This window comes from Dunckerocampus dactyliophorus, chromosome 6, assembly GCF_027744805.1.
Source record: "Dunckerocampus dactyliophorus isolate RoL2022-P2 chromosome 6, RoL_Ddac_1.1, whole genome shotgun sequence".
Classification (NCBI taxonomy): Eukaryota; Metazoa; Chordata; class Actinopteri; order Syngnathiformes; family Syngnathidae; genus Dunckerocampus; species Dunckerocampus dactyliophorus.
The window spans coordinates 23,969,659-23,997,075 of NC_072824.1; the positions used below are offsets into that span (position 1 = coordinate 23,969,659).

The 27,417-nt window shown below is 40.4% G+C and overlaps 3 protein-coding genes across 5 annotated transcripts; 1 reads left to right on the forward strand and 2 right to left on the reverse strand.

Annotated features, from left to right (window-relative positions):
* Nucleotides 1–226: 226 nt before the first annotated feature.
* dnajb1b (DnaJ heat shock protein family (Hsp40) member B1b) lies at nt 227–7,063 on the reverse strand. The gene is made up of 3 exons (XM_054780331.1): nt 6,666–7,063; nt 1,323–1,909; nt 227–1,233 (listed from the first exon to the last, which is right to left on the reverse strand). Exons 1-3 carry the CDS (start codon nt 6,874–6,876, stop codon nt 1,000–1,002), a joined length of 1,032 nt encoding a protein of 343 aa, XP_054636306.1. The 5' UTR covers nt 6,877–7,063; the 3' UTR covers nt 227–999.
* A 3,057-nt stretch (nt 7,064–10,120) lies between these two features.
* Nucleotides 10,121–21,314, forward strand: tecrb (trans-2,3-enoyl-CoA reductase b). Of its 3 annotated transcripts, none has more exons than XM_054779832.1 (12): nt 10,121–10,185; nt 13,483–13,533; nt 16,841–16,892; nt 16,968–17,012; nt 17,097–17,200; nt 18,515–18,630; nt 18,817–18,922; nt 19,028–19,106; nt 19,187–19,230; nt 19,308–19,365; nt 20,483–20,571; nt 20,683–21,314. In XM_054779832.1, exons 1-12 carry the CDS (start codon nt 10,171–10,173, stop codon nt 20,854–20,856), a joined length of 933 nt encoding a protein of 310 aa, XP_054635807.1. In that variant the 5' UTR covers nt 10,121–10,170; the 3' UTR covers nt 20,857–21,314. The 3 variants fall into 3 exon arrangements, with proteins under 3 accessions (XP_054635807.1, XP_054635808.1, XP_054635806.1); XM_054779833.1 differs by having other exon boundaries at nt 19,028–19,100; XM_054779831.1 differs by lacking the exon at nt 10,121–10,185 and having other exon boundaries at nt 13,278–13,533; nt 19,028–19,100.
* Nucleotides 21,315–22,495: 1,181 nt separating this feature from the next.
* On the reverse strand, nt 22,496–24,634 carry ndufb7 (NADH:ubiquinone oxidoreductase subunit B7). Its single transcript, XM_054779834.1, has 4 exons — nt 24,501–24,634; nt 24,274–24,395; nt 23,801–23,969; nt 22,496–22,665 (listed from the first exon to the last, which is right to left on the reverse strand). Exons 2-4 carry the CDS (start codon nt 24,383–24,385, stop codon nt 22,578–22,580), a joined length of 369 nt encoding a protein of 122 aa, XP_054635809.1. The 5' UTR covers nt 24,386–24,395; nt 24,501–24,634; the 3' UTR covers nt 22,496–22,577.
* Between the last annotated feature and the right edge of the window lie 2,783 nt (nt 24,635–27,417).

Genomic DNA, 27,417 nt, shown 5'->3' on the forward strand with positions numbered 1-27,417 from the left:
TACATGTATTATCATATTTAGAATTTTTTGCCGACTTTTGGTGAATGAGATGTGTCTGTATCTTATAAAAATTACACAATATACAACCAATCCTTGCTGTCTTGGCAATTTCAAAGGGTATGGAACACAAGATAGTTAGGGTAGCTGAGGGTCAAAGGTCACATTATTATGATATATCTTAATACAGGACACTGCATGAGACCAGCCATGTTCTTAATGTATTATTTAATGACAAAACATTCTTGTTAGCATCCGATTAGCTTGTCACTCATGGTATGACTCATGGTAAAACAGGAAGGTGGCGTCTGTGTTGATCTCGCTGCCACATCCCGTCTTTGGGAACAGTCACATCAAGTATCACATCTTCGCCGAAAATAAAAGTAACCTTAAATGTTCATGTGCATTTTGAATTGCATGTAAAACTATAATTATAAAACCATAAAAATGTGGGTTGTCTTAACATTTTTGGCTTTCTGGAATGATTTCATTGGATTTACATTATTTCTTATGGGAAATATTGATTTGTTTAGCCTCTGTTTCGGTTAGTCGGACCTTCTGGAACAGATCAATGACACTAACAAAGGTCCTACGCTACTATGTTTAAGCTTATGTATGTGTACTGTATCTGTAACTGCACAGCAATGATTTCATTGCTTACGGCTGGAGAAAGGGCACACTTTTATGTCACAAGATCAATAAATACATCATAAATGATCAAGTCTTCTCAACCATTTATTGCTGTTAATACAACCCCTTACTTCCAGTCCCCTTATACTTGTACATACATATGTCATTAAAATATAATTCCATTAATAAAACTAAACACCAAACAGTATTGGTTATATTTACAATCTAGTCTGCGATATATTACAGTAACTGCTTTCAATGTGGCATTTACAAGACGGGTGACTGGGTAATATTGTCCCTTATGTATTGTCTCCATGTGGTATAAAATACAATTGGCAGCTTAGGGAGGGGTTAGAGTCCAGTTTGGCTTCTTTATGACCGAGGGAGAACCTGGGCGATGGTGTGCCGGGCACTCTGACTGAGCCGCTCAGGGAACTTGACCTCATATTCCACGATTAGGTCACCTCGGCGGTCAGGGCGCTTGGGATAAGGCAACCCCTCGCCGCTGATGCGCCTCTTCATCCCGGGCTGAACCACATCTGTCGTGGTCACTGGGATGACTCTGCCTTCCAGTGTGGGCGTGTTGACTGTGGAGCCACACAACGCCTGGTGGGAAAGAAGAAACGCTGAAGTGAGTTACGTACATTACATCATCAAAAGGTATCGAAACACACTGAAAATACATTTGAACTTACATCTCTGAGTGAGATCTTGGCTATGTAAATGATGTCAGAGTTGTCACGCTTGAACACAGCATGTGGTTTGTCCTTCAACAGAAAGACCACATCAGCTGGAATGTTTGTTGGGGTTTCATCCCCCTCTTTAGGAAACGTGATTTTAGTCCCTTCCTTCCATCCCTTCTTGATCTGCACCTCCAGGATTTTGTCTTCTATTCTCAGTGTTCGCCCATCAGGGTTCAACCTTTTGCGAGAGATCTTCATTCTCTTTGTGCAACCAGAAAGCACTTCCTCCAAGGTCACCTGCAGCTCATGGACCACAGGGGGGTCTTGTTGCTTCTTCACAACGCTACTGTGACCGCCAAACCCTCCCATACCAGAGCTGAAGGAGCGGGGGAACCCGCTGCCGCCCATTCCAAAGCGGGCAAAAGGGTCATCCGTGTCCATTTGCTCATCCATGCCGCCATTGCGCCCACCAAAGAACTGCTCAAAAGGATTTCGTCCACCGAAAAACTCTGAAAAGATCACATGTGGGTCACCTTGGAAGGTGTAGCTAAAGTTGCCTGGACCACCACTGCCGCCTGAGGGACCACCACCTTTTAGACCTACATAAAAGAAAAAAAACAAATAATGGTTACAGATCAAATTCTGATGATGGGCAAGATGTTTCACTTTCCTTTCTGTATTGATGTCAGTTTTTAACATTATTAGAGACCTCTAGACATGTCTCTAGACACAATAACACTCCTATACTCACCTTTACACTCGCATTAACCAATATAGTAGACATAATCAGAGAGAATAAGCCATTTAAGACATAAATAAATCTGAGTCATGGGTGTTGCAATAAATGTATTCCCGACGTGTGAAGGGTTCAGAGTTGAGTTTTATCTTGGAGTGGATTATGGCCGCAACAGTGGCACGTGTTATTATTATTATTATTATTATTATTATAAGTGAGTTTAGACAAAATCAAAGCCAAAGTGCAGCTATGGAGGTTGATATTGTTACTTTTCTAGTCTGCGCCTTGATGCTCTTTGAACTTTTCAGTTCAACTGTGGGAAACCTCTTCAGACACGGCTCCCCATTCAACCAAGGCTCCATTGTTTACACCCGGGATCAGCTGTTAGCCCTGTGCCACACACCCCATCTCTGCGCGGAGAGGCCGGAGATCCCCAAGGAGCTGCGGAGGAGCAGAAGAGGATGCAGGTCGGGAGTGAAGTGCAAGAAGCGGAAAAGACGGTACAAGCCATGTCTACCGTCTGTCATCATGGGGAACGTAAGATCTCTCCCCAACAAGATGGAAGAGCTAACGGCGCTCACCCGACTGCAGAGGGAGTACCGGGAATGCATCCTCGTGTGCTTCACGGAGACGTGGCTGAGTGAACTTTCTCCGGATTCACATGTCGCACTGGACGGATTCCAGTTGGTACGAGCGAACAGGAATGCAACGGAGAGCGGTAAGAAGAAGGGAGGGGGAATCGCTGTGTTTGTGAATGATAGATGGTGCCACCCGGGACACATCTGTGTGAAGGAGCAACTGTGCACCAGAGACGTGGAACTGTTAGCGGTTAGCATGCGGCCATACTACCTTCCGAGGGAGTTTTCACATGTTATTGCTATGACTGTGTACATCCCTCCCTCAGCGGTCGCTGCTGCAGCTATAGAGCAGATCCACACCATCGTCTCTCAAATTCAGAACCAGCACCCCCAATCCCTCCTCCTCATCTCCGGTGACTTCAATCATGCTTCCCTGTCCTCTGCTCTTCCCACCATGTTGTAGTCAATATGTATTCTTTACACTGTACTTTTTTACTTGCGTATCTAAAGTAAAAATACAATACAATACAATACAAATATGTGTGAAGTTGTTATATTAAAATAAATACCTAACATGAGAATGTTTTTTGAAATTTTAAAGCATCACGCAAGATGCACATAAAAAAATCGTATCTAAAAATAGCCTGTAAAATAAAGTAGGCCAGTCTCTTTTTGAAATAAATATAGAAAAAGTAAAATATAATTTTTTATTTTTTTTATAACAAACCTTTAGCTATGCTCATATCCCAAGAAAATAAAAGGAAAAAAATGAAGGTTAAGAGGAAATTTTAAAATGTCAGCAACTCAAAAATACTTTAAATTGAACAGTAGTATTTTTTAGAAGACACAAGCATGTCCTTATTTTGTGCCAGGAACAGCAACCTGTCAACTGTATCAGGCAGAGCAACTGTCTGTCTAACTTCCTTGTACATTTGTGGTAGAGCTTGTCGTGCTAAATGATTGTGACTGCAAACCTTGCTGGACATCGCAAGTCCATTGTTTTCATGAGGTTTTTAAAGCTGTTTTTTCCACTGTTGCAAGGGGGACCATATCTTAGCAATGTGATAGGACACCTCTTTTTAATAGCACACCACTTTGCTTTTTATTTCATGAGCAACACAACAGGAGCATGGCGGACAGCACGCAGCTTCACACATTCCTCGCATTGGCGTTTGTGCCAAGTTTTAAGGTGGTGAAAAAGATTTTATTATGCTCTGAATTCGAAGTACCTCCACATTACTGAGCTACCGCTTATTCCTTGCTGACTAATTCTTCCACCGCAGACGCTGTCGCTTCAACTGGATCCGCCTGGCTTCTACTACGCCCCTACTCCCTCCTCCTCCATGCAAGGATGAGGGAGATACAGTGCAAATCCAGTCTACATAGATATATATCAACTATATGGCTGGTTTTGATATCGTGCTTAAAGTAAATATCGCCCAGCCCTATTAAGAGTATTATGTTATTGTGCCTTTCAAACCTACAACAAAAGCCTGTTGTTCTGGCGATCAAGTCTGATGCTTGTGGGCCTCACGAACATTCTAATAACATTACTGACACCTAGTGACCTGTGTAGAATTCACAGTGCCATTGAATGAATTTTCTGAATGCCTTACATTTGTATTTTAGTTCATTAACCATTTTTTTTGCTTGAAAAGGCTTAGTTTAGACAAAACATTTGCTTAAATATGCATTTTTTACTAATAATATGTCATATTCAACCAGTATATACTACGATTTATGAATTAATATATTTTTGAAAAACCCGTGATACCGTGATTGAAAACCGTGAATCCGCAAAATTTGAACCGCGATGTGGCGAATGAAACTGTAGATTTTTAATTCACATACTCTAAACCAAGGATGAATATCTGATCGGATTTGTTTTTCGTCTGTGTCCTAATAGTCAGCAATAATTGACATTATTAAACCAGGGGTGTCCAAACTTTTTCCAGTGAGGGCCACATCCTGAAAATAAAAGGCTGCAAGGGCCACTTTGATATTTTGCAAACCAACACATAGAGATATGCTAAGAAGCTATATGTAGCTGAAGAAAAACTGCATTTCACCTTTGTAATATAGGTGAAATGCTACTAAAAATGATGTTTTTTTTTCCATAGTAATACAAGTTTATTATTGTAAAATTGTGACTTTTGTTCTTCATTCGATTATTACTTTTTCTTAATATTTTGACTTTATTCGCGAAAAATTAAAGCTGTTTTTTTTCCATTTTTGCTGGGTTTTTTAAATTTTCCAACTATTTAATTTCAGCTTTCCTCTTCTAAATTTTCTTCTCGTAATTACAACTTTATTCCCATAATATTTTTTATCTTTTGGAAAAAATAATATAGTTTTTCTTTATTTCAACATTTTTACTGAAATTATATTTTTCCTCATATTACCAGTTTATTCTCATAAAATTGCAACTTTTTCTCATTAGAAAACTATTTTTTCTCTTAATATTTTGACTAAAATTTCTGCTGTTTTCCATTTCCATTTAATTTTCCAAATATTTCAACTTTCTTCTTATATATTTTCTTCTCCTAATATTTTTTAAAATCAATTTATTCCCATGTTATAAATTTCCCCCCAAGTTTCTAAAAATGACATCTTTATTTATTGTTTTTTACTTTAAATTTTTTTTTTGTTTAATATTTCAACTTCATGCTAAAATCACATTTTTCCTCATAAATTATGCCTTTTTTCCTTGCTAGATTGTAACTCTTCTCTTAATATTTTGACTTTTGATTGATTTTCCCATTTTTGCTGCTTCTGTTTTTTTTGTTTTTTTTACGTTTCCTTGTTAAATTACATTTTTAGAATGTGCTGCGGGACGATAAAATCACAGGTGCGGGCCGCAAATGGCCCCCGCGCCGCACTTTGGACACCCCTGCTGTAAACATACTGATACAAACACGCAACATCAAAGGCACAAGACCAAAATAGAACGGTTCTATTAGTAAAATGGTGAACTAATATTAATGAACACATTTTGTATTCATGTCTTGTATAAAGTGATCATGAACCCATACTGTCAGTCTAAAGCATTCAATTAAGGATGACAACAAATAAAAAATAATAATAAATTCTGGGGATATGAATTAGCGTGGCACAGTGGCAATAGGAATTATATTGCTCTTCTTAAATGAGCAATTGTCTTGCATTCTTTCACTATTAGTCCATGCTGCAGTGTATTGCGTCCCCATGGTACCATAACATGGACCACAGTCGACACATTTCACAAGTCCTGCCATAAATTACAATCCATCCCAAAGGTTACACTAAGTGTGTAGCATGATGTACTTATTAGGGTTGGGCGGAAATGCGTATTTCAGTATCGATAGTGAATATACAAAACTACTGATACCGATACTTTTTTTAAAGTTGTATAATTCTGTGATCTTGCTTATCATGATTACAAACCACCTAAAACAAAAAAACATTTTTATCAAGAGACTTATTTGTGAACGATTTAACAATTTATGAATACAATATTATATAATTATGAAACAATATCATCAAAACAATACGAGTACTCCATTATTCCTCTTTATTGCACACAATTTTTTAGCAAAACTAAGCCAAATCAAAAATAACTCAGCAAAATGACTTTTAAGACCAATACTGGCGCTCATTCAAATCCAATAGAAGTGTAATAATTCATTATAATAGTAACACTAATACTACTCATGATAATGCTACATCCATATTTGCTTCGATCCGCCCACCCCCTACTACTTAGTCGACGTCTTGATGAACTAGTAAGGAAGCTGGAGAGGAACCTGAACCGTCCAGTTGCGATCGATTCAATGCCTAGCTGGGAATCCAATAACCTGGATGAATGCGAATATTCAGAGGCATACTAAAAAAGCAGGATTTGGGAGCCTCGCTTTTCCAAGCGCAGGAACAAACTTTGACGGTCGAGTGAGCAGAGTTTTGTGCCTGCCAAAGTCTGCCAGCAATAGAACATACTTCACATGCTATTTAAAAAATAGCCCGTCGGTATCTGACGTTAGTGTCAGATTTAAAAAAAAGTCTTACCTTCTTCCCCAAAGCGGTCGTAAATGTCCTTCTTCTTTGGATCGCTAAGCACATCGTATGCTTCAGCTATTTCCTTAAATTTCTCTTCCGCTCCTGGCGACTTGTTCTTGTCAGGGTGGTATCGCAGAGCCTGCTTACGATAAGCTTTCTTTATTTCGTCCTCAGAGGCATCTTTCTTAATGCCCAAAATGTCGTAGTAGTCTTTCCCCATTCTGACCGCCCGGCAGTCAGTCCATTCAGATGTTCAAACTGTACGGAAGAGACGCGAGTCCTCGCTCAGTCGTTTCAACTTCGCAACGCACTGGAGATATTTTCAATATAAACAGCATGGAAACTTCCAGAGCTTTCCATAACAAGCCAGTACAATCTCCAATGTGGCGACTGGAGACCGACCTAAACCACGCCCCTACCTACGTCACACCATGATGCCTTCAAATACAGTCAGAAATATTCTAGTACAGTAATGTCCTAGTCCATATTTAGCATCTTAATATCACAAGAACACAACTCCAACTCTATTTTTAAAGCAGCATATGCTAGTTTTTATTTCAAAGCTAATATAAAACATTAGGGCTTGAATAAGCAATACACTATTCTCAAAAAGGTAGGGATATTTGGTTTATGGGTGAAATTTATTTGGCACTATAATCTTTACATGTGAGCTTAATATGACCTCTAAACTTTTGAATATCCAACTGTTCAGCGTTTCATTACTTTTTACACTTTTACGATGTTCTCTTACATGGAGATGAACAGCAAAACTGAATATTTGTTCTTCGTGTACCATGACAATAAAAACAACCTTTGATCTTTGACAACAGGTGTGTGATCAATGACTCAATCAACACATTTTCACAGAAAGGCTCTTCTAAGGGGCTATCCACATGGACACGTTTTCAGGTCAAAACGGTAAAGTATTTTATCGTTTCAGCATCTCATCCACACGGAAACAGCATTCTGGGTGCCCTGAAACGGTATTTTTTTTAAAAGAGTGGGAAAATCTGAAAACACCGGCTCGTTGTTTCCCTACAAACTTTCAATCTGCTCATTTTTAAAACGATGATGTCACTTACCTGTCGCCGTCACGTGACCAGAACTGAGCTTTGACAAGCCAACATAATATCTGAAAATTTTGAGTGTCATGACTCACCGTAGTCGACATTCCCCCGGCATTTTCTTGTCTTAAACTCCCAAAATGACGCACATGTAATTCCACTTTGTCATAAGTCTAGACGAGCTTCGGAAATCGGAAGACGACGTACTTATGCGCATGCGTTCTTTCTTCTTCTGTGGTTTGGCGTGTCATGTGATTCCGTCCGCGTTCCTGTTCACAGCGCCACACGTAGGTGTGCCCTGTGTATTACATCGTTTTCACTCAATTATCCGTTCTCAAAAATCTGTTCCCGTCTGGATGCAACAATTTGATAATCCGGCGCAGTGTGGACGTGACTTTTTTTCAACAAAACATCCCAAGAACTTGACCGTGTGGACAGGGCCCTATTCTCTCTGTATCTCTGTTGCAACCTGCTGATGACACTCTGCAACACCCTAAGCTCAGTGGCCACTTCCCTCTGAGAACATCCTGTTTGCAATTGCACAATACTATTGATCATTTTGGTAGGTGTTGTCTTGGTCTCATGATGTCAAATGTGAACAGAATGATGAAGAGGACTGTTTAAATAGAAAGTCTAATTGAACCAGGACTTTTATTGGTCCATTCATGGATCATACACCCGTTGTGAATTTTCCCGTTGAGCTCCTTGTCAGAGAAAATGAAGTTGTAAAAAAACTTTACTGAAACACTGAATTGTTGGACATGAGCATTCAAACATTTAGAAAAGGTCAAATTAAGTTCACCAATAAAGGTTATTGTGCATTTTACCCAATGAACAAAATGTCTTACTTTTTGTGAGTACATTGTACATTGGCTCTTCTTACTCCATCAAAAGTATGAACTGCTGACTTCAACATAGTTTTGCTTTTGGTGTTTCAAGGTGTGACACAATAGTGAGGCCTGGTGGAATAGTTGTTACTGAAATTATAAAAAGAGAGGTAAACAATTTGAAGAATTTAACAATTGGCTGTCTTTTGCACTGGTAATGAATTATTCTGCGATTGGTTAATGATGAACTGTAGGTGTGAAACCTTGAAGCTTCTTGAGACGTTAATTGGGAGCTATTATGCTTTTCCTTTTTTTCTGACCTATAAATGCTGTGACAATGTTGTATTCTTGTGTTAAACGATGCCAATGTGTAAGATAATGAGGTTTGCGCATTTGTAAGTGAGCCCTGAAAGCAGTTTTGGACGGCTCTGCGCGTTGTGTTTTACAGAGTTTTTTTTAACACCAAGTTCCATTGACGTCAATGCAACCCGGACTTCGTAATATTGGCACGTCCAACACCCCCGCTCTGCTTCGCTCCTTTTACGGTGTTACCACGTCGAGCAATGGCTCTCAAGAAATGTTTGTTCGGGTGTGCCTAAAGAGACAAGTATCAGGCAGAAGTGGTTGGAGTTGCTGATTCCCGGCCACGGGAAACACAGTTTGACTCACGTAGTGTATTAATAACACACACACCACATTGTATGCTAACCGGAGAATGCACGGCAAAATTGCGAGGTAAATTTTTGAGAACGCTAACCGGTGCGGACGCTAACTGAGATTCCACTTTACTTGTATCTGTACTTAATACTTATATAATATAAAATAAAACAAGCATTTAATATACTTAATACTCATATAATGCATATTTATTATTATTATAGTGAAACCAGTGATAATAATGTTGGGTACTGACCATCATGATATTTGTTGCCATCATCATAGTACCATTGCTGTTATTGATACAACTGTTATTACACCCATTGTTTTCTCACCCCTGCCCCAATTGCTCAACGCTCCTATCTTGTTTTCTCTACCTACTCTCTGTCCTTCTAGTCTGTCTCCCTAGTCTGTCAGGTTTTTCCTTGCCTCTGTTGCCAAGATATTGCTCATGTAGAGTTGGTTTTCTTTAATAGTTGGTGTTCTTTAATGAATGGCAAGTGTGGTTCCAGACTTGCTCAATGTGCAAGGTGCGTTGAGATAACTTCTGTTGTGAATTGGTGCAATAAAAATAAAACGGACTTGACGTGAAATTACCAATAATGTGCCGTACACCAGTCACATGGATGGAAGCCAGAAGCCCGGGTAACTTAGAATATTTACTTACGACATGTGAGATCATTAAAATGTATTTGTGAAATGCAACAACAATTATTTCCCAGTACACTGATTTACGACACTTTTTCTTTTCTTTGTACATACTTTGACAATGACCTTTCAATTTACAAAACTCCTATTGGTTAGTCCGCAAAATCAGGAGGCTGCTTCTTCCCACTAACGCCAACGCTGATTGGCTAAAAGGCAACGCTGATGGCCTCCCAATTTTTGCTCAGCCGTTGCAAACTACTTCTCTGATTGGAGGTTGCAGTGTCACTCATTTGGGACACCAAGGAAAGGAGTGACAAGATGAAGCACTACGAGGTAAGTACTGAACATGGGACGCTCAACCCTCAATGGAGCTAACATTGCAGCGGTTTAAGCAGTTGGGATTGTTTTTGTGTGACTATTCCAGCCAGCATCCATTCAGTTGTCCATACTAGACACAAACAGAGGTTGTACAGCACGAGGCAACGAAACCGCCCGCTTGCTGTGACCGGGGCTTTGCGTCATGTAGCATGCCCGCATTAGCAGTTGTATTGGTTAATGCGCAATACTCAATAACGGCATTTACAGTACATAGCAATTGGAGAACGTTATGTGTTGTATTTCTTGGTTACGTTATGTAACCACACGCATTTGTGCAAACCATACATGTATGGTTTGCACAATGCGCTGCATCACCACCATCTCTGTCTAGAATGAATTATGGCGCTCCTTATCTTGTTATTACTCAATAATCCATCTGGTAAATCAGTCTCAACAGTCCCTGTTGGGCCTTAGCAAGAAAAAACGACACTCTTCTCCTATGGTAAAAACAAAAACAAAACAGGAGAAATATCAATTCACGCATCGAAGGCAAATGTTCCTTTGAGTTTATTGAGCACCTAAAGCCATCAAACAGGCTTGAAGCAGCTTGACAAAAACCGACCCAACCAGTGGGACCATGTGCCTCCTCGCACAGGTGGATTTTGCAATCTGAGGGGGGGGTAAAAGAACAGCAAATGAATGGTAAAAGTCACTGCTACCACTGGCATTGTCCCAAATATGTATGATCGTGAGTGCAGCTAATGTTGCTCCGAATATAATCCAGAAAACACAGTTGATAAGATGATTGAGTGTCAATATTTTTTGCACTGTGTTCAAATGACACTAGTAGGTATTTCTGTTATTGTGGTGTTATTCATTAGGCCCATTTTGTAATGGAGAAAGCCGCATCAGCTATGTGGGGGGAAAAAAGCAGTGTGTCACAATAAACAAAGGACAATTGAAGACACCCAGCATTCAGACTTCTTGGAATGGAATTTGTTTGAGAAAAGGCACGTTTTGTGTATTTCCCATTCCGTTCCAAGTGACCGTTCTCTGTTGACTGCAATGCAGGGTATGTACATTTGCTCTGCCCATTATATATCGGAAAACTGCGGTTGGTAGCCTTGACAGAAATTGGTATGGTGCTGTTGTTACCATTCCAATTTTTGACAAGGTAACTGCAAATTGTGCATTTTACTACTTACTACAACACACAGTTTTTCCTTCTACGTGTTCTTGTTTTATGAAGTCTACACTAGAATGCAGTGTCATCTTTACGCCTCTCTCTAACACTATGGCGTCCATCAAGTGGGTCAAGTGGTTGCCTAAACTCAAAATGAGTCCCTAAATTCAAACACTGATGATTTAACAATAGGTGTCTTACCTGACAACTTCCTAGGCAGAAGGTTTTAGCAAAGGGGTCTATCTCTACTTGTGGTCACCGTGCCGAGGGTCCGCTGTTGCAGTTAATTCTTCTTGCTTCACTTTCAGCCCATCGTGCGTTAGCGGGACAGACTGTCACTAATCGCTAGAGCCTTTATATAGACTAGGATGAGAGGGGGTGGGCGGGAGGGTATACAGTGGCCATGGGTATGCTTGGCGCGGAGAAGAGTCAGATGTGACCAGTTAGTCTTACACTGTAGTGTTACATGCTTATCTCCAATTTAGCTCTTGTCCAAATAGTACAAGCTGTGGAAATAATTGTAAGAGACACTGGCAAAAAAAAAAAATCTGACAGAAAACAAAAAATGTGTACTGTAAGCGCAATTCCATTCACACTGCTAAAAGATCAACAAAGGACTAAATGGTAATGCTTCGGTATTATTGTTTGCATCATTGTTTGTTGTGCAAAAACAACAAAACCAATTGTTATCAAAGTTTGTGGAAGGGTGGCACACGTGCAGAGGAACAGCCCATAAAATTCTGGTTTGAATCCAGATAAAAGTGCGGATAGGGGAATTAAATTTTTGAGGCTTGATGTAACTGTTTCCCCCATCTAAGAATGCAGATTGTAAAGTCCCATCCGTTTATTCTCAACCAGAAAGTAGCCTGCTAACTAATCGAGAACAAATAATTGATTTTTTTGCTCGCAAACTCACAAAACGGACAAACACAATACGGTGCTCCACATCTGTCCCCTTTGGTTAACAGTTTCACTGTAATACTACAATGCTAGTTTGCTAGTTTTTATTATTAACCTGCTTGTGAGTGATAAAAGACAGTAAGTTGTTAATTGACAATTCCATACCCAACTGTAAACACGTCTAAGTTAAAGCGCCATATTGCAAGGTGTGACTGTAAGTCTTTCATTGGGAAATGGCAACTGTTGGCCATTAGAGGGTGGAGAGGCTGTGGTGGGCTTCACCAAAGGGAATGCCCCAACTAAGCTAGGAGAATCTGGGGTATTATCACCCTTGGGTAGAAGGAAAGGGCAACTCCCTCCGTGTGTGTTACTGCAAGACGTGATGGGAGCGCTTGATTTTTAGGTATGACACCTTGCAACCAACTGAACACGTGGAAGAAGTCACTAAGGTGTTTTTTAGCAACAAATGACTGTGCCATTCTAAGGACATCACCCTGTAGACACAGATGGGTGAGTGAATGGCAAGAGGGTTGTGCAGAGTTAGCAGTGGATTTTATATTTAGCTGCAGAGAGAGGAAGAGATGGGGCCGAACGGTGTTGGTTGTCATAACACCTCACCCCCTTTTGCCCACTTAGCTGCAGACTGAGAGGTGTCAGAGGTCAAAGCGTTTTTAAAGGGGTGGGGCAGGTGGCGTTTCATAACCAAATCACAATTTCTCCATTCGCCATAATGATGTGACGTCGAGATAAGTTTCTCTTCTTGATATAGTTGCAGATTGCCTTTCCTGACACTGCAATTGTGCAAACACATGTGGCATATGTCTACTCTCCAGGGATCGACTGGCAGTTAAAATAAGCAGTTGACCAGAAGTGAAGGAATGAGACAGGGCCAGCCAGCGAGGAAGGGAGGGGGTTTGGTGGGATGAGGTAGAGAGGAGGAAGAGGGAGGGGCTCCCAAAGCACCAGCATGGGGGAGACAGATTTATTTCCACAGCTGAGTGCTGCACCTCAGGCTTGGTGTGGTTCTGGGCTAGACTGTCGGGTGGTGGGGAGACGGGAATAAACTCGAGTCCGGAGTGTGGACCGTTGACATGGATGCCCTCGCGCTTGAGGCCACCATTGGTAAAAAGCCGGCTAATGGGGCGGCGGCAGCTGCACCTGTGCTGGCACCAGCGCCAGTCAAACGCAAACCTGCTAAAAAGACTAAAAAGGCTGTTGTTTTCTTTGAGGTGGAGATACTCGATGCCAAGACCAAGGACAAGCTCTGCTTCCTGGACAAGGTGAGAACAACGCATGTAACTATTTTAACTAATTGTGATGGAATGACCAGGTGCATATTTCATTGTTTTAGTTCATGAACTGGTTGTACGAATGCTTGATACGCACAACTGGTACAATTGGGTTGGTCCTATGTCAAGTAAAAATATCCTACTGTGTGTCAGTGAGAGTCAGACCTTTCCTAGAACATAGTGAAGTTGCCTTAGTTGTCGTCAGAGGGTGCGCAACTGTAAACCCATACTTTCCCACGTGACACTCCGCCTGCTTGGAGGTCTGGCCACATGGTGATCATACCCACAATCTTGAGGAGTACACATTCAGTGTCCTTAATTTCTCCTATGTCAGCCTTTTGACTGTGTAATGGTCAGGTGTCCCAAAACCTTTGTCCATATAGGGTTTGTGCCAACCAGTAATAAAAAAAAAAATTGAAAGAAACAACTACTTTACCCATAGTTGTTTCAGTGTGCAATTGTCAGACAATAATGACATCATGACAGCAGCCTCTTAGCTCTGTAAGTGCTCATGTACTAGATCCTAGGTTCCCAAAGTGGGGTACGCATACGGCAATTGTCTTGGGGGTACGTGAATAAAAATTAACGTCTAACACGCACCTGAACGTCTCACAGAGCAGCGCGCACAGTCAAAGAAGAAAGGAGATACGGCATATGAATAAGTAAGTAAGTTTGATGATCATGTTGTGCATTAAGAGTGTTTAATCTTGAATTGAATTTATATTGGTGTTCCAATCCCCGCACTGTGAAAACCTGGCAATGTATGTGCGTGTCACGATGAGCGAGTGGGGCTTCCCCCGAAAATGAGGCTTTATCGCTGGTTAGTTTATCATGTTTGTTTACCTTTCAGTTTGGTATCAAATGTGGTATGCAAACTTAAATCATAGCGATTGCAAGTGGACAAAAGTGAAGCTCAAGTTCAACCAATTCAAATGGAAGGATCCCAACATCTGGCTGAAATAAAAGATATGTAGGATGAATACTTGGATGGATGGATAGATAGATAGATAGATAGATGGATGGATAGATGCTTGATTAATCTCCAAGAGAAATTCCCTTTTTGCCTATTTATCAGTGGTCATGTAAAACTTTTATCAACATTTGTCCATGCAAAATACACCTTTTTTAAACAGAATTACTGACTATAAAATTAATTAACCAAGTCATCATTCTCAATATTTCAAGTTAATGAAGATTTAAAAAGGTTTATGTTTTTTAAGTGTGCAGGAGTAGGGGGTACATGGCCTCAAGTCAAATGTCTGAAGGGGAACGCGACTTTAAAAAGTTTGGCAACCACTGTACTAGATCTTCATCCCACAACATCTTTGATAATCCTGTCCAACAATGCAGGCTAACAACAGTAGCAGCTGCCACAGCCGCTTGTTGGAATTGGAGAAAAATAATTGTCATGTGAAATGGCAAAGGTCTAACATGTTTAAATACAGTGGAACCTCCGGTTTTTGTAATTGGTGTTAGTTATTTGTAATGGGCAGCGGTTCATATACAAAACATTAGGTGTTCTGCTTTTCAAACGGAAAATAGCTGGAAGGGACATGAGGTGCAGTTGGTGGCCCATTTAATGTCATGATTAAAATCAGCAAAAAACATACATGTGCATTAGGCCTGTCACCATAATCAATAAATTGATTCATCGAATGATTAAAAAAAACATTTGTTCTGTAGTGGAATGAACGGACAGAGTGAGCCCTCGATCATCTCATTCAGCCTCTTTCTGGAGGCGGGGCTACTAGTGAGTGGTTACAGAGCAGATATGCTAATATGAACGAAGGCACAGAAGCGATGGTTTCTGAGGGGAATGCCACAGCCGACAGCCCCAGTGTGGGAATTTTTCGGTATTAAACAAAAAAAAAAAAGTGAGCGCATGAACACTGACGGTCGACACGGACAGTTTTGTCAACTGGGAAAAAAAACTACTGATAGACATGGCTCGGGCAGCGGAGCCGTCGTCCCGACAGTCAATGCTTACTGAGGCGTAGGGCTGGGTGTTGACTGTTGAGACTTTTGGTTGAAGTCCAAATTGTACAACTTTGGAAGCATTCCATTTTGGAAGCTCCACTAAAATCAAAGTTGGGTTCAGCTGTGTGTGTGTGTGTGTGTGTGTGTGTGTCTTTTACTTTGGGTTTTTTGTTGTGTAACTTGTCATGTGCATTTTTCTCTGACGAATAAGTGCAGTGTTTCTTTGTTTATTGTGGCTGTTGAGTGAAAATGTGGCATCTGGGCAGCTAATTCCAACACCTTAGCAGGACTTAACCTCACTGCACCACTGTGTTATACAGTATCTGATACACGCAACACAAAACAGCAAGCTGCAGTCCTTCACATTAAGGTTTATATACAACTGTGGTTCATTGAATTGATAGCACCTATTATAATATATAATAGTTATATGTGTGGTAGTTACATTTGCTGTGTTTACGTTTATGTTTAGGTCAGTGCAGGCAGGCCGGTTATCCAAAGAGCCTCCCATTTCCCGATCAAACAGTCGTGATCAGAATACTAAATGAGCTGTGGGTCGTTTGCAAATGATCCTCAAGGAGCACTTGGTGATTTCATCCTGCCAAAAATGGTGTGAAGCCTTCATAATGACGTGGACAGAAATGGCGCTCGCCAGTTCTCCAAAATTAAGCTAGTGTTTGTTTATTTATTGCGAGAGTGGTTCTGCTAGTCAGTCATGTTATCATTGTACAGCTGCAAAGGTACATATTTGTTAACTTTGCATTGTTACATTTGTCAGGTTCCATGCTGAAACAGCCATCTGTCACAACAATGAATGGGATAACGTTCGTAAAGTTTCATTATTTTCAAAGATAGACAGGAAGAATTTGGGGGAAATGATTGTGACGGTGTTGATGTAACTTTATAGAAGTCATCAGGTACATCTGCAAGAACTGACATGGTGGATGGATGGTACCATATTTAAAATTCAAAGTCTTAAAAGAAAGGTAAAATCTGTAACTTGCTAATTAGCTCATCCATCACTTTGGCTTGGATTGAGTTGACCTTGCTGCTATTAGATTGTGTTCTGAATAGTTGTCGTTTTGGGTTTGTATGTTGTTGCGCAGGTCACTGTCAGCTTGGCATGATTCCGCGTACTTTGGCGGTGGCCAGATGATCTTTGAAACTTGAATACCAGCTGTTGGATAGCTCACGTCCACGGGGTGTGTGGGCATAGCGAGAGCTAAATTTACCGCTAATCGCTGTCATGAATGGAAAACAGGGTCGTTGTCTGTTCTTCTGTATAATTGCGTCAGCTTATTTGTCATGGTGTTATTTGCAGGTGGAGCCCAATGCCACCATCGGGGAGATCAAGTCTATGTTCCACAAGAGCCGTGAGTGTTCTCACTATGGCCTCATACATCCCAATTAAGAGCAAGCAAATGTTCACACTGTCTTGTCTGTTTTAGATCCCCAGTGGTACCCAGCCAGACAGTCCATCCGACTGGATCCCAGTAAGCCAATCAAAGTTAATATCGTCTCCACAGTAGAGTGGACATCTGCGAGTGTGTTTTAAGTACTGTAACTGTGTGTTTCAGAGGGGAAATCCCTGAAGGATGAGGATGTTTTGCAGCAGCTCCCTGTGGGAACCACAGCAACTTTCTACTTCCGAGACCTGGGGGCTCAGATCAGCTGGGTCACGGTAAGTACACATTCCACGACAGACCCACCCAGTCCAGTGGACCTGACATAACATCAACCAAAGTAGAGCGTATTTTCTCAAAAAATTGTCTCCACTCTAAGAGACGCCATGCCCCTGTTCATGCCCGGATGTATCGTCCACTTTAATAAACAGACGCTTCACTAATCATGTTTTTTCGTCAAACATTGAGATTTTACATTTTGTTTGCCAGTTTTTGAATGTAGAGCATAGAAAATCAGTTTCCGACCTTTTTAAATACAGGTTTTAATATTTTTTGAGCCATCTAAACATGAAATAACACTCATATAGTCACCTTTACACTCATATTACCCGATATAGCAGATATAATCAGAGAAAATAAGACATTTAAGACAGAAATAAAACTTGTGCCCGTGTGTTGACAGGAAGTGACGTTGGGGTTTCAGTGTTTCAGTGGAATACGGCCGCTGTAGCCCATGTTGTTTTTATGATGATTATTATTATTATAATTATTATTATAGGAGAAGCGGCATAGAAAATGGATGGATGGATGGATGGATGAGATAATTCAAACCTACAATAAAAGCCTGTCGTTCCGGCGATCAAATCCGGCTCTTGTATGTTTCACCTACTGACACATAGTGACCAGTGTAGAATACTGCATATCACAATTTGAATGCATCTTAATGCCTTGCACTTGTATGTTTAGCCATTTTTATGCTTGAAAATGTTTCATTTGGGCAAAACATAAGTAAAATTTGCTTCAATGTGCATTTTGTTTGCACTAATAAGCTGTATTACACAAAATGCACAAAACAGCATGATTTATTCATTTACTTATTTAAAAAAAAAAACATGACAGAGTGAAGCCGCGAAATTCAAACGGCAATGTGGCGAGCGATGACTGCATATGAAGAAATATGATGTTTTTCAGTGTTTGTGTGGAGTTGAGTGATTGTTGCAATATGTCCGTTTGTCTCTACTGGGAGCAGGAGGAGAGTCTGTCCTGTGTATTCTGCACAATGATGCAAAGGTGGAACTTGTAAGATTAGGCAGTTGTAGAAGCTGCTGCGGCATATGGTAATTTGGCAAAGTGGACCAATCTCTGTGGCTCGTTACTGAGTGAGACGGGCGACACAGAAGGGACGCAAAGAGAATGTGTAGCGTAGTCTGTGTACATGGCCAATAAATAAATAATATGGCACAACAATCAAAATATAATAGTAAACATATTGTTAAATAAATAGCTCAGCATTATTTTCTTGTATTGGATATCTGAGTGGATGTGCTCAGTACTTACCTGTGATACGACTGCTGTGTTCTTGTGACTTTCAGGTCTTCCTGACGGAGTACACCGGTCCGCTAGTCATCTACCTGATGTTCTACTTCAGGGTTCCCTTCATCTACGCCCCCAAATATGATTTTACCACCAGTAAACACTGGGTCGTACAGTGAGTGCCTCCAAAACCATGTCCGAAATTCGCACCGACAGGCAAACATGTCTGATTATAAATGTGGAATTACTGTTTGAGCACCGTGACAACATGATCAATTACTGACTGTATGCTTTGTTGTCCTGACAATAAGGCCGTCTGCTTTTTACCAAGCAGCTAAACAAGAACTTCTGCTTTTCCCAGTCTGGCCTGCATGTGTCACTCTTTCCACTTTGTCAAGAGGCTCCTGGAGACGCTGTTTGTCCATCGCTTCTCTCATGGAACCATGCCGCTACGTAACATCTTCAAGGTGACACTGATGCTGCCATTCCAAAGCAGTCATGTCACGATGTGATCTATTCGATACTCTGGCTGGAAATGTAGGGAGCTGCTTTGAAAATGTGTTTCCTTTCAGAATTGTACATACTACTGGGGCTTTGCAGCATGGATGGCTTATTACATCAATCACCCGCTCTATACACCACCCAGTGAGTGTACGCACTACTCTACAACACACATGTACTGTACATACTCTCCCAACTTAACTTGCCGTGTGTGTGATTTATCGTTACAGTTTACGGAGAGCAACAGATCAGACTGGGCCTCATTTTATTCCTGGTAAGAATCCTTCCAACACATGACCTCTTTAGAAATCGTCACGCGTCTGATCAGCGATGTCACTTTCTCTCCCTCAGTTCTGTCAGATTGGCAACTTTTCCATCCACATTGCCCTCCGCAACCTCCGTCCGCCAGGTATACACACCATGATCCAACAGTTATGCATATTGCAAAGCTAATCGTGATAGCATAAACATTTATAATATTTCATTACGTCTATATAACTTATGACGGGTTGAAAAATAATGACAAATTTTAAGCTCAAGTTTTCCACAGACTACACAATTTGTCAGTTGTCTAAATTTTGCACGGAAGTCCAATTTCACATGTTGGGAGAGTAAGATAACATTTAACAGACGGTTACTACTTCTACAAAATAAAGAGGATGATCTGCAACAAATGAGATGCCTGGAAGAATACCAGTGTGTATTTTATTCATGATATCAATAAATGCAGACAAAGCTGCACATAGTGTATGTCACAAAAGTGGGTACACCCCTCACATTTCTGCAAATGTTTTATTATATCTTTTCATGGGACAGCATTAAAGAAACAAGTCAGGGTACAGCTTGGACAACTGTGTAAATGTGCTATCCCCTCAAAAATAATTCAACACACAAGCATTAATGTCTAAGCTGCCCTACGTTAACCATTTCTTCTTTCCGGTGTCGTTAGTGTTACACGATCTTAGGTGTGAACGGGGGAGCTGGTGTGTTAAATTTGGTGTTATCGCTCTCATACTGGTAACTGGACGTTCTACATGGCACTTAATGGCAAAGAGCTCTCTGAGAGGCCTGGGGGGGGGGGGGGGGGGAGTTATTGCTCTGCATAAAGATGTTGCTATAAAAAGAAGGGCAACACCCTGAAACTGAGCTGCAGCACGCTTTGACAGAACAGCGTCCACTCCTCACCATGGTCCACCAAAGAAGTTGAGTACACATGCTCGGCATCATATCAATATGGAGGGGTATATTCACTGTTGTTACCAGTACCAGTGGTTTAGACATGAATGGTTGTGTGTTGAGTTATTTTGAGTTTTAAATTTACATTGTTATTGAAGCTGTACACACTTGACTCCTTTGCATTGCATCGCAGTTTTTTTAAGAGTTGTCCTATGAAAAGATATAAAATATTTGCACAAATGTGTGGGGGTGTACTCACTTTTGTGACCTCAGTGGTATCACCTCCTGGGCAGCAAGCAGTTAATACTATCCTAGTCTTAATGTATTTTTCTCCCTACCATTTTATTCAGGGTCCAAAACCAGAAAGATTCCCTACCCAACAAAGAACCCGTTCACTTGGATCTTCCTGCTGGTCTCTTGCCCCAACTACACTTACGAGGTTGTGTGTTTTTGTTGTATAATTTGGCTGCTTGAAAAGAACAATGATGAAGTACTGTAACTGTAAAATAACTTTTTAAGAAGTGATTCCACAGTCTTCCTTCCGTTGCAGTTGGGGTCTTGGCTCGGCTTCACCCTGATGACTCAGTGTCTGCCCGTGGCCTTCTTCACTTTGGTGGGTTTCATCCAAATGACCGTGTGGGCCAAGGGAAAGCATCGCAGCTACCTGAAGGAGTTCCGTGACTACCCTCCGCTCCGATCACCCATCCTGCCCTTTGTGCTGTAGGGGACGACCTTCACGGCCCCTCCCTCACCCAATCAGCTCCATTGATCTTAGCACCCTTCCCTCTCTGCTCAAACCTTAGAGTAGCAAAGCTCCCAAATCTAGGCTGGAACTTAAACTGACTGAACAAATCCCTGCCGGCTTTCCTCCAATACCAATTTTTCCCCGTTACCTTTCTTGATCGTTGCAGAAATGCTGAGAGTAATGTTTAACACCACAATGGCTTCATTTCTTTTCGTACACAAAACAAACCCTTCTTGCTAGGATATTTGAATTATTTTGTCGCTCTCTAAAACTGTTCTGACCTTCAAATCAACCTGTGTACACTGAAAGACAACTCGTGGTGAACTGATGAATTTTGATGTTCAGAAGTGTTGAAGTTGTTGTTCAAATCCATTCATCTACATTTGGAACCGTATGTATCGCTGGATAAAGTAATTTATTAATAAAAAGGAACCAAAGTTTGTTTCCCGTTTTTGTCTGGAATATTAGACAACGCTTGACAATGAATTGAGAGCAAAGCTATGTGATGTTTTGCTGTGCTGTATCAGAGCCATGTGAAAAAAATTCAAATAGTATGAGAATAACGCTGTAATTTGACTAGTTTAAACATACTTGTGTCACAAAGAGCACTATTGAGGTTACATTTTAAATGCTGTAATGCACCAACACTGTACAGGAGCCATACATTGATTTTATTTTCCATTTCAGTTGTGCATGTGCACACACAGATAGCGACAAAACTGGTGTCTGTGGTGGCACTGTGGTACGTACTGGGGGGTGTGGTGTTTATAGTACTGTGTGTATGCACCTGTGCTGTGCTTGGATTATGGTGGGGTGAGGCTTGGAGGAAACTGTCACCCATTTAATCATGTGTTTATCATTGTGACAATTACTGTAATCGTGTTGTTGAAATGAGAGAGAATAGCACTAATAGCTAAAGTGGTTCGCACAGGCCACAATAACGGCTTGGGAGGATATTTTCCAATTTACGGTGATAAAAATTGTGGCAGAAGTGGACCATGGCCAAATGGAGGAAACTTTTAAATGCAGATTGTTATATGCTATGTCCCAGTCGACCAGGCACTGAAGATGTGATTAACTGTGATTACTGTTTAGTAATGAGAAGGAAGACGTGTCATTCAGAAAGGAGATGGAGAGACGGGGCTTAATTTAAAAATATAGAAATGTCATTTTTTAAATATACAGTATATACTGCATAATATAGTAGAATTTGTGATTTCACGTTTAACAGAACTACACACTCTAATCACCACTTTTGTCATCTTTGTTCAATCATCTAACCCAAAGTGCTTTTCAACAAATATTTAATTACCCATTTAATTCAATTTAATACGGCTTTTAAAAATGGATTGGTCCAGCACTGTGGTGCATGTAGATCGTACATGACTAGCATGTTTGCCTCACAGCCAGGAGGTTCGATGTCTCTTGGCTACAGTCGGCTGGGATAGGCTCCAGCTCACCCGTGACAATGATCAGAATGAATATTGCTGAAGAATAATTGAAAAAAACAGTACTGCTAAAATGCCGCATGGGGGCACAACAGATATAAATGTAGACATTTCAACAATGGAGAGCTCGGCAGAGTAATTCGCCAAAAAAACAAAACAACCAAACTCGGTTATTTACAGCTCACTATGAGGCACTGTTTAATGTGAACAGCATTAGTTATATACAGAGAGGAAGGAACAGGATGAGTTTCATTATGCAGCTTCAGCCTGGGCCTCAATTCTCTTCTTCCTCAGCTGGAGTCTCCTCTCCCTCTCATACTCCTTCATCCGCATCACATAGCTAAAAACAAACCAAAAAAACATGAAACATTAGCTTGGAATGTGCTGAGTGTGCCATTAAAACAAAGGTTGTGTTTTAGGAAGGTTTGCTTTGGCTATATCATACTGACCTGAATATATAATAAAAATATAATAACATACAGTCAAAGCTCTGTTTGCGTATGCCACAGTTTTCGTCAAAATTTTGCCTTGGTTTTCATATATTATCTTGGTTTTTTATACAGTTTGCCTTGTACTGAATTGTTCCATGAAATCAAGTTCCAAAACAAAGCACCCTACGAGTTTCTGACTCACTGTCCTCGCATGGTTGTATTTTTTAAATAACCCACCACGGGGCCAAAGAAAGTTCCACATCCCGGCAATTTGATCAAGAAAGCTGAGAAACACTATTGAATTTGTTGTGGCCATGATGTACAGAACGTCCGCATCAACAATAAGTTCCACCCATTCACCATTTATAATTATTTCACACTGTTTTCTGCATGCAAAACTATCATTATTCGCTATAAAAAATGTGGGTTTTTTTGTATATTTGGGTGTCTGGATTGAATTGAATTAACTGTATTTTAAATGAGAAAAATTACCACAGTTTTGAGGACAAGTGGCATAGAAAATGAATGAATGAATACCTAAGTTTTCATACATTTTGGTTTTCGTCTGACCTTTTGGAATCAATCAATAACGAAAACTGAGGTACCACTGTATAATAATAATAATAATAATAATAATAATAATAATAATAATAATAACAACAGAAATATAATACATAATACAACACTGAATATAGACAACTTCTTCAAGACCCAGTTTTGGAAAAAAATTTAGACAAAAAAATCTGCGAAATAACTGGTATATCGCAGCAATTCTTCTTGCAACTTGCTAAATAGCTCTACTCCAACGATCACCGTTATTTTCTCAAGCGCGTCTGCGTCAAAGCTGCACCTTCAAGTCACTGGTGTGTGTGTGTGAGTGATAGGAAGAAAAGCTCTGATTCGTTTGGGAGGAAATATATCCGGGTCAACATGGTGACAGACTAATTTTATATCATACACGAACCCATCGCTACAAATGTTGAGATATCGTTATTTTTAGTAGAAATACACACAGGGTTTTTTTGTGTTTGTTTGAACACTTACTCCTGGTGTTCACAGTAGTCCCAGTCGTGCTTCTCATGCTTGCAGGCTAGGAAGTTGGGCCAGTTGTCCCTCTTGCACTTCATGAACTTGAGGAGGTGATGAGCACAATAGTCCCTCTGCTCCAACGGCAGCTGGGCTAAATTCATCTGCTCCTGAGTGGCTACCATCTCTGCATACGGAATGAACACGCTTCAGTACATGTCAAATATAAACATGACTATAATGCTGGTTAATACAACACAACATCACTGCCTATATTAATCAATCGCTGTGAGCAGGTTTCTGATGAATGCTATGATAGCAGTAATGTCCTTATTGAACGGTTTTATTTCATTATTAAACATAGATTGTCTTTCTCGCAAAGGTTCGTGAGTTATCGCGTTGTTACATGCTAATCTGGCTGCGTTGAATTGAAGGACCAAGCTACTACAAAACATTTAAACGCTGCATTGAGTCGACATATTGTTACAAACCTCGCTCTTTCCTTTCAGCAAACCCAAATTGGGGGTCGAACTCGAATTTCTTCGCTGGGTCAGGTTCGGTGTCTGTTTCGGTGACATACCGTCGAACCAGGTGAGCGCCCATGTTTCCGACACTGTTTTATACAGTAGACAACAAAATAGTTTAAACAGGTTATCTTTGCTCCGTTGTGGGCTAATATTTTCTAAATGCTTCAGCAATCTCCCATTCGGTCACCTACACAAATCCCTTGCATCCGCTTCCGCTTCAACCGGAAATAAACAGCTCTTATGTGTACTTCAGAAATGTCTTCCCCAAGAAGCAGACAACAACGTTCCACTACAACCTCCCGGGCTTCGTTGAACTTAGGATAAAAAAGTTGCAAATAAATATATTTTATATTTCAATGGAAGATACATTTTAAGTAATTATTGGATTCTTCTTTACTGATAATATATTCATTACGAATTTGGCGTCGGGGCCTGCAACTCAGTAAGCGTAGTACAGTACTATAATTAGGGTTGGACATCGTTTGAATTTGAGCGATTCCAGTTCCGATTCCAATTCGTCGTTTCGATTCCTGTTCCTAACGATTCTCAATTCCTATTCTTTCAGAGGTAGGGCACTGATCTGTACTAATTAAGTCTGGATACACCATACGTCGCACGCGCCCGTGCAAGCCGCTGAAGCCACAGAGAGGCCATCTTACCACTCACATCTCCTACGTAGCAGACTACATCCGCACAGCGTACATAGTGTACAAAGCAGATGAAGAGGCTCGCAGAACATCTATATTTTAAATTAAAAAGCGGGGAGATTCTCCCATTCCTTCAAGTAACGCAACCTTCGTCTTTTAAAAACGATTTGATACGTTATTCTCTATCTTTTGGCTATATTAAATGTACTTTATCCCCTTCCAATTCTCATTGCCTTTGGGACAAAATTCTACTCTGCACCCTGGCTCAGCACTCCCCTATAGCAATGCATAGTTTTACTCCTCTAGAAAGAGATTTTAATTTTAACTGCATATCCCATCCCTTTTTTCCACTAAATCATACAATTCACTATGCTCTCGTCTGTACAAAATATGAATCATAAAAGAGAGTGACTTTGGACAAGTTTTAAAATCATTTTACATTTTTCTGATTTTTTTTTCCTGATTTTTTTTTGTTTGTGTTATGAAATAGAAATAACCTATTTTCTGATATAGAAATATATTTTAACAAAAACCACTGAGTCCTTATGACTAAGCTCAAGCACACCTGTTGTGCGAGGTTAGTCTGAAGACTAACCGTGATTTTTTTTTATATGAAGTTCTTATGAATTACTTTACTATGAATTTCTCACAGGGATATTTTCAAACAGTATCAATATCAAACTGTTGAACTTGAACATAAATGTTTTTGAAGTCTCTTTACATACACGTTCACAAATTTGTATTATTGAAAACATCGTGCAAAAACAATTACACGTATCCTGGTGTTTATGTGTCGGAGAGTGTGTTATGATGCAGACTAGACAAAGTGTAACTTAACCATGTTACAGAGTCCCTGCTAACCTGTTGGCAGAATACCAAATAAGTGTGGTGAATGGAATAACACTTTGCGGGGTCTGGTCAACTTCCTAGGTAAAGCTACGGTAATGATTTAATTTATTTTGAACATGCATACAAGTTACATTGGAATACATCACACAGTACAACTCACAGTTCTACATGTGTACTGTACTGTTTGCCAGTTTTAAATACATGGGGAAATGATAAGGTAGTATAAAAATGTGGTAAAATAGGAGTCAAGGTTGTAGTCACTGTAAATAAATTCTACTGTATAACAGTTGTGATAAATAATATATAACTGATGAAAGGCTTAATAGTTGACAAAAACATATTTGGATAATGAGTATAGGCAATGTACTCACAAAAATAGAGCACTCTATATGAGAGGTTAGGTGTAGCATTGTATTACGCAGTGGTTCAGGTTTTTTTCCTTGTATTTTGTAAACATCAACTGCTTGTACTTTTTCTTGAAATCGCTCATTTTAGTGCTTTGAGTACGTTACTCAATCCATTCCATAATTCGAACTAAAGGGTTTGCATGTTTTCTATAAGCGGCATTATCTCCTGATGTTTTTTGTAGAACGTTTAGCGAGTGTTAATGCTAGCGTTAATGTCAGGTCGTTTCTGAAAAGGTACACAGCCTTATGTTAGTCGGATTTGAGTTGGCCACTATATTTGCAGTATAATTTGTTTGCTGCTTCAATGTTGGCATAAGACCAACGTAATTTATTTACTTACCTGACTGGTTGGAAGAAGTCCGGCTTAGCGTGTCAAAACAGGGCACTCTGTACACCGCGTTTAATCATGTTAGTGGCGCACCCTCCTTTGGATGGTATGATGGCGGTGCAAATTTGCACTACCCCGACCGTTCATTTTCTTGCTGAATTTGATGCAAAATGTCGAGGGTCATCGCACACAGTCAGTGGTTGAAATGGATCAACACAATTTCCCGTCCGCGTCCTTGTCAGTCATCAAAATGAAGAATCCAAATTTTAAAAAATGAGCAATCCTGGGAGAATCAGAATGTTAGTCCTGGTTCCCAATGAACGATCCTGGGAGAATCGTAACTTTAGTCCCGGTTCCCATCGATGCCCAACCTTAACAATAACGGCGTAAGCCTGAGAATATTCTCATTCATCCAGATGATTGTATTCTTAGAGCATTCAATCGATCGCAACTGTTCAGGTTATCGGGTTTGGCCTGTCATCAGTTCATGCTCAAAGACTAGGTTGGACACACACCAGTCAGACTAGATATTGGCCAGGGGAGCTGTATGTGGCGAAATGTTCGGACAATTCCAAGGGCCCTGGTGTTAAAAAATAAAGAGGGGGCCATGTGATTTATTTTTTTTCATGGGGCCCAGAATTCCTGGCTGCACCTCTGACATTGGCTATATGATCTGAAAAGATGAAACATAAAATCACCTTAATTTAGACAAAAACATACGTTGACTTTTCCAAAAGAACATGTATCACTCGTGAAACTTGGATGAGACGCCTTCTTTAAGGAGACTTTCAGTGAGTACCTTGTCTGATGGCGCTCTGGCAGGACTTGCACGTAGCGTGTAGCTGGGCTCCAAGTGAGAGAGAGCAGCCGACAGAAC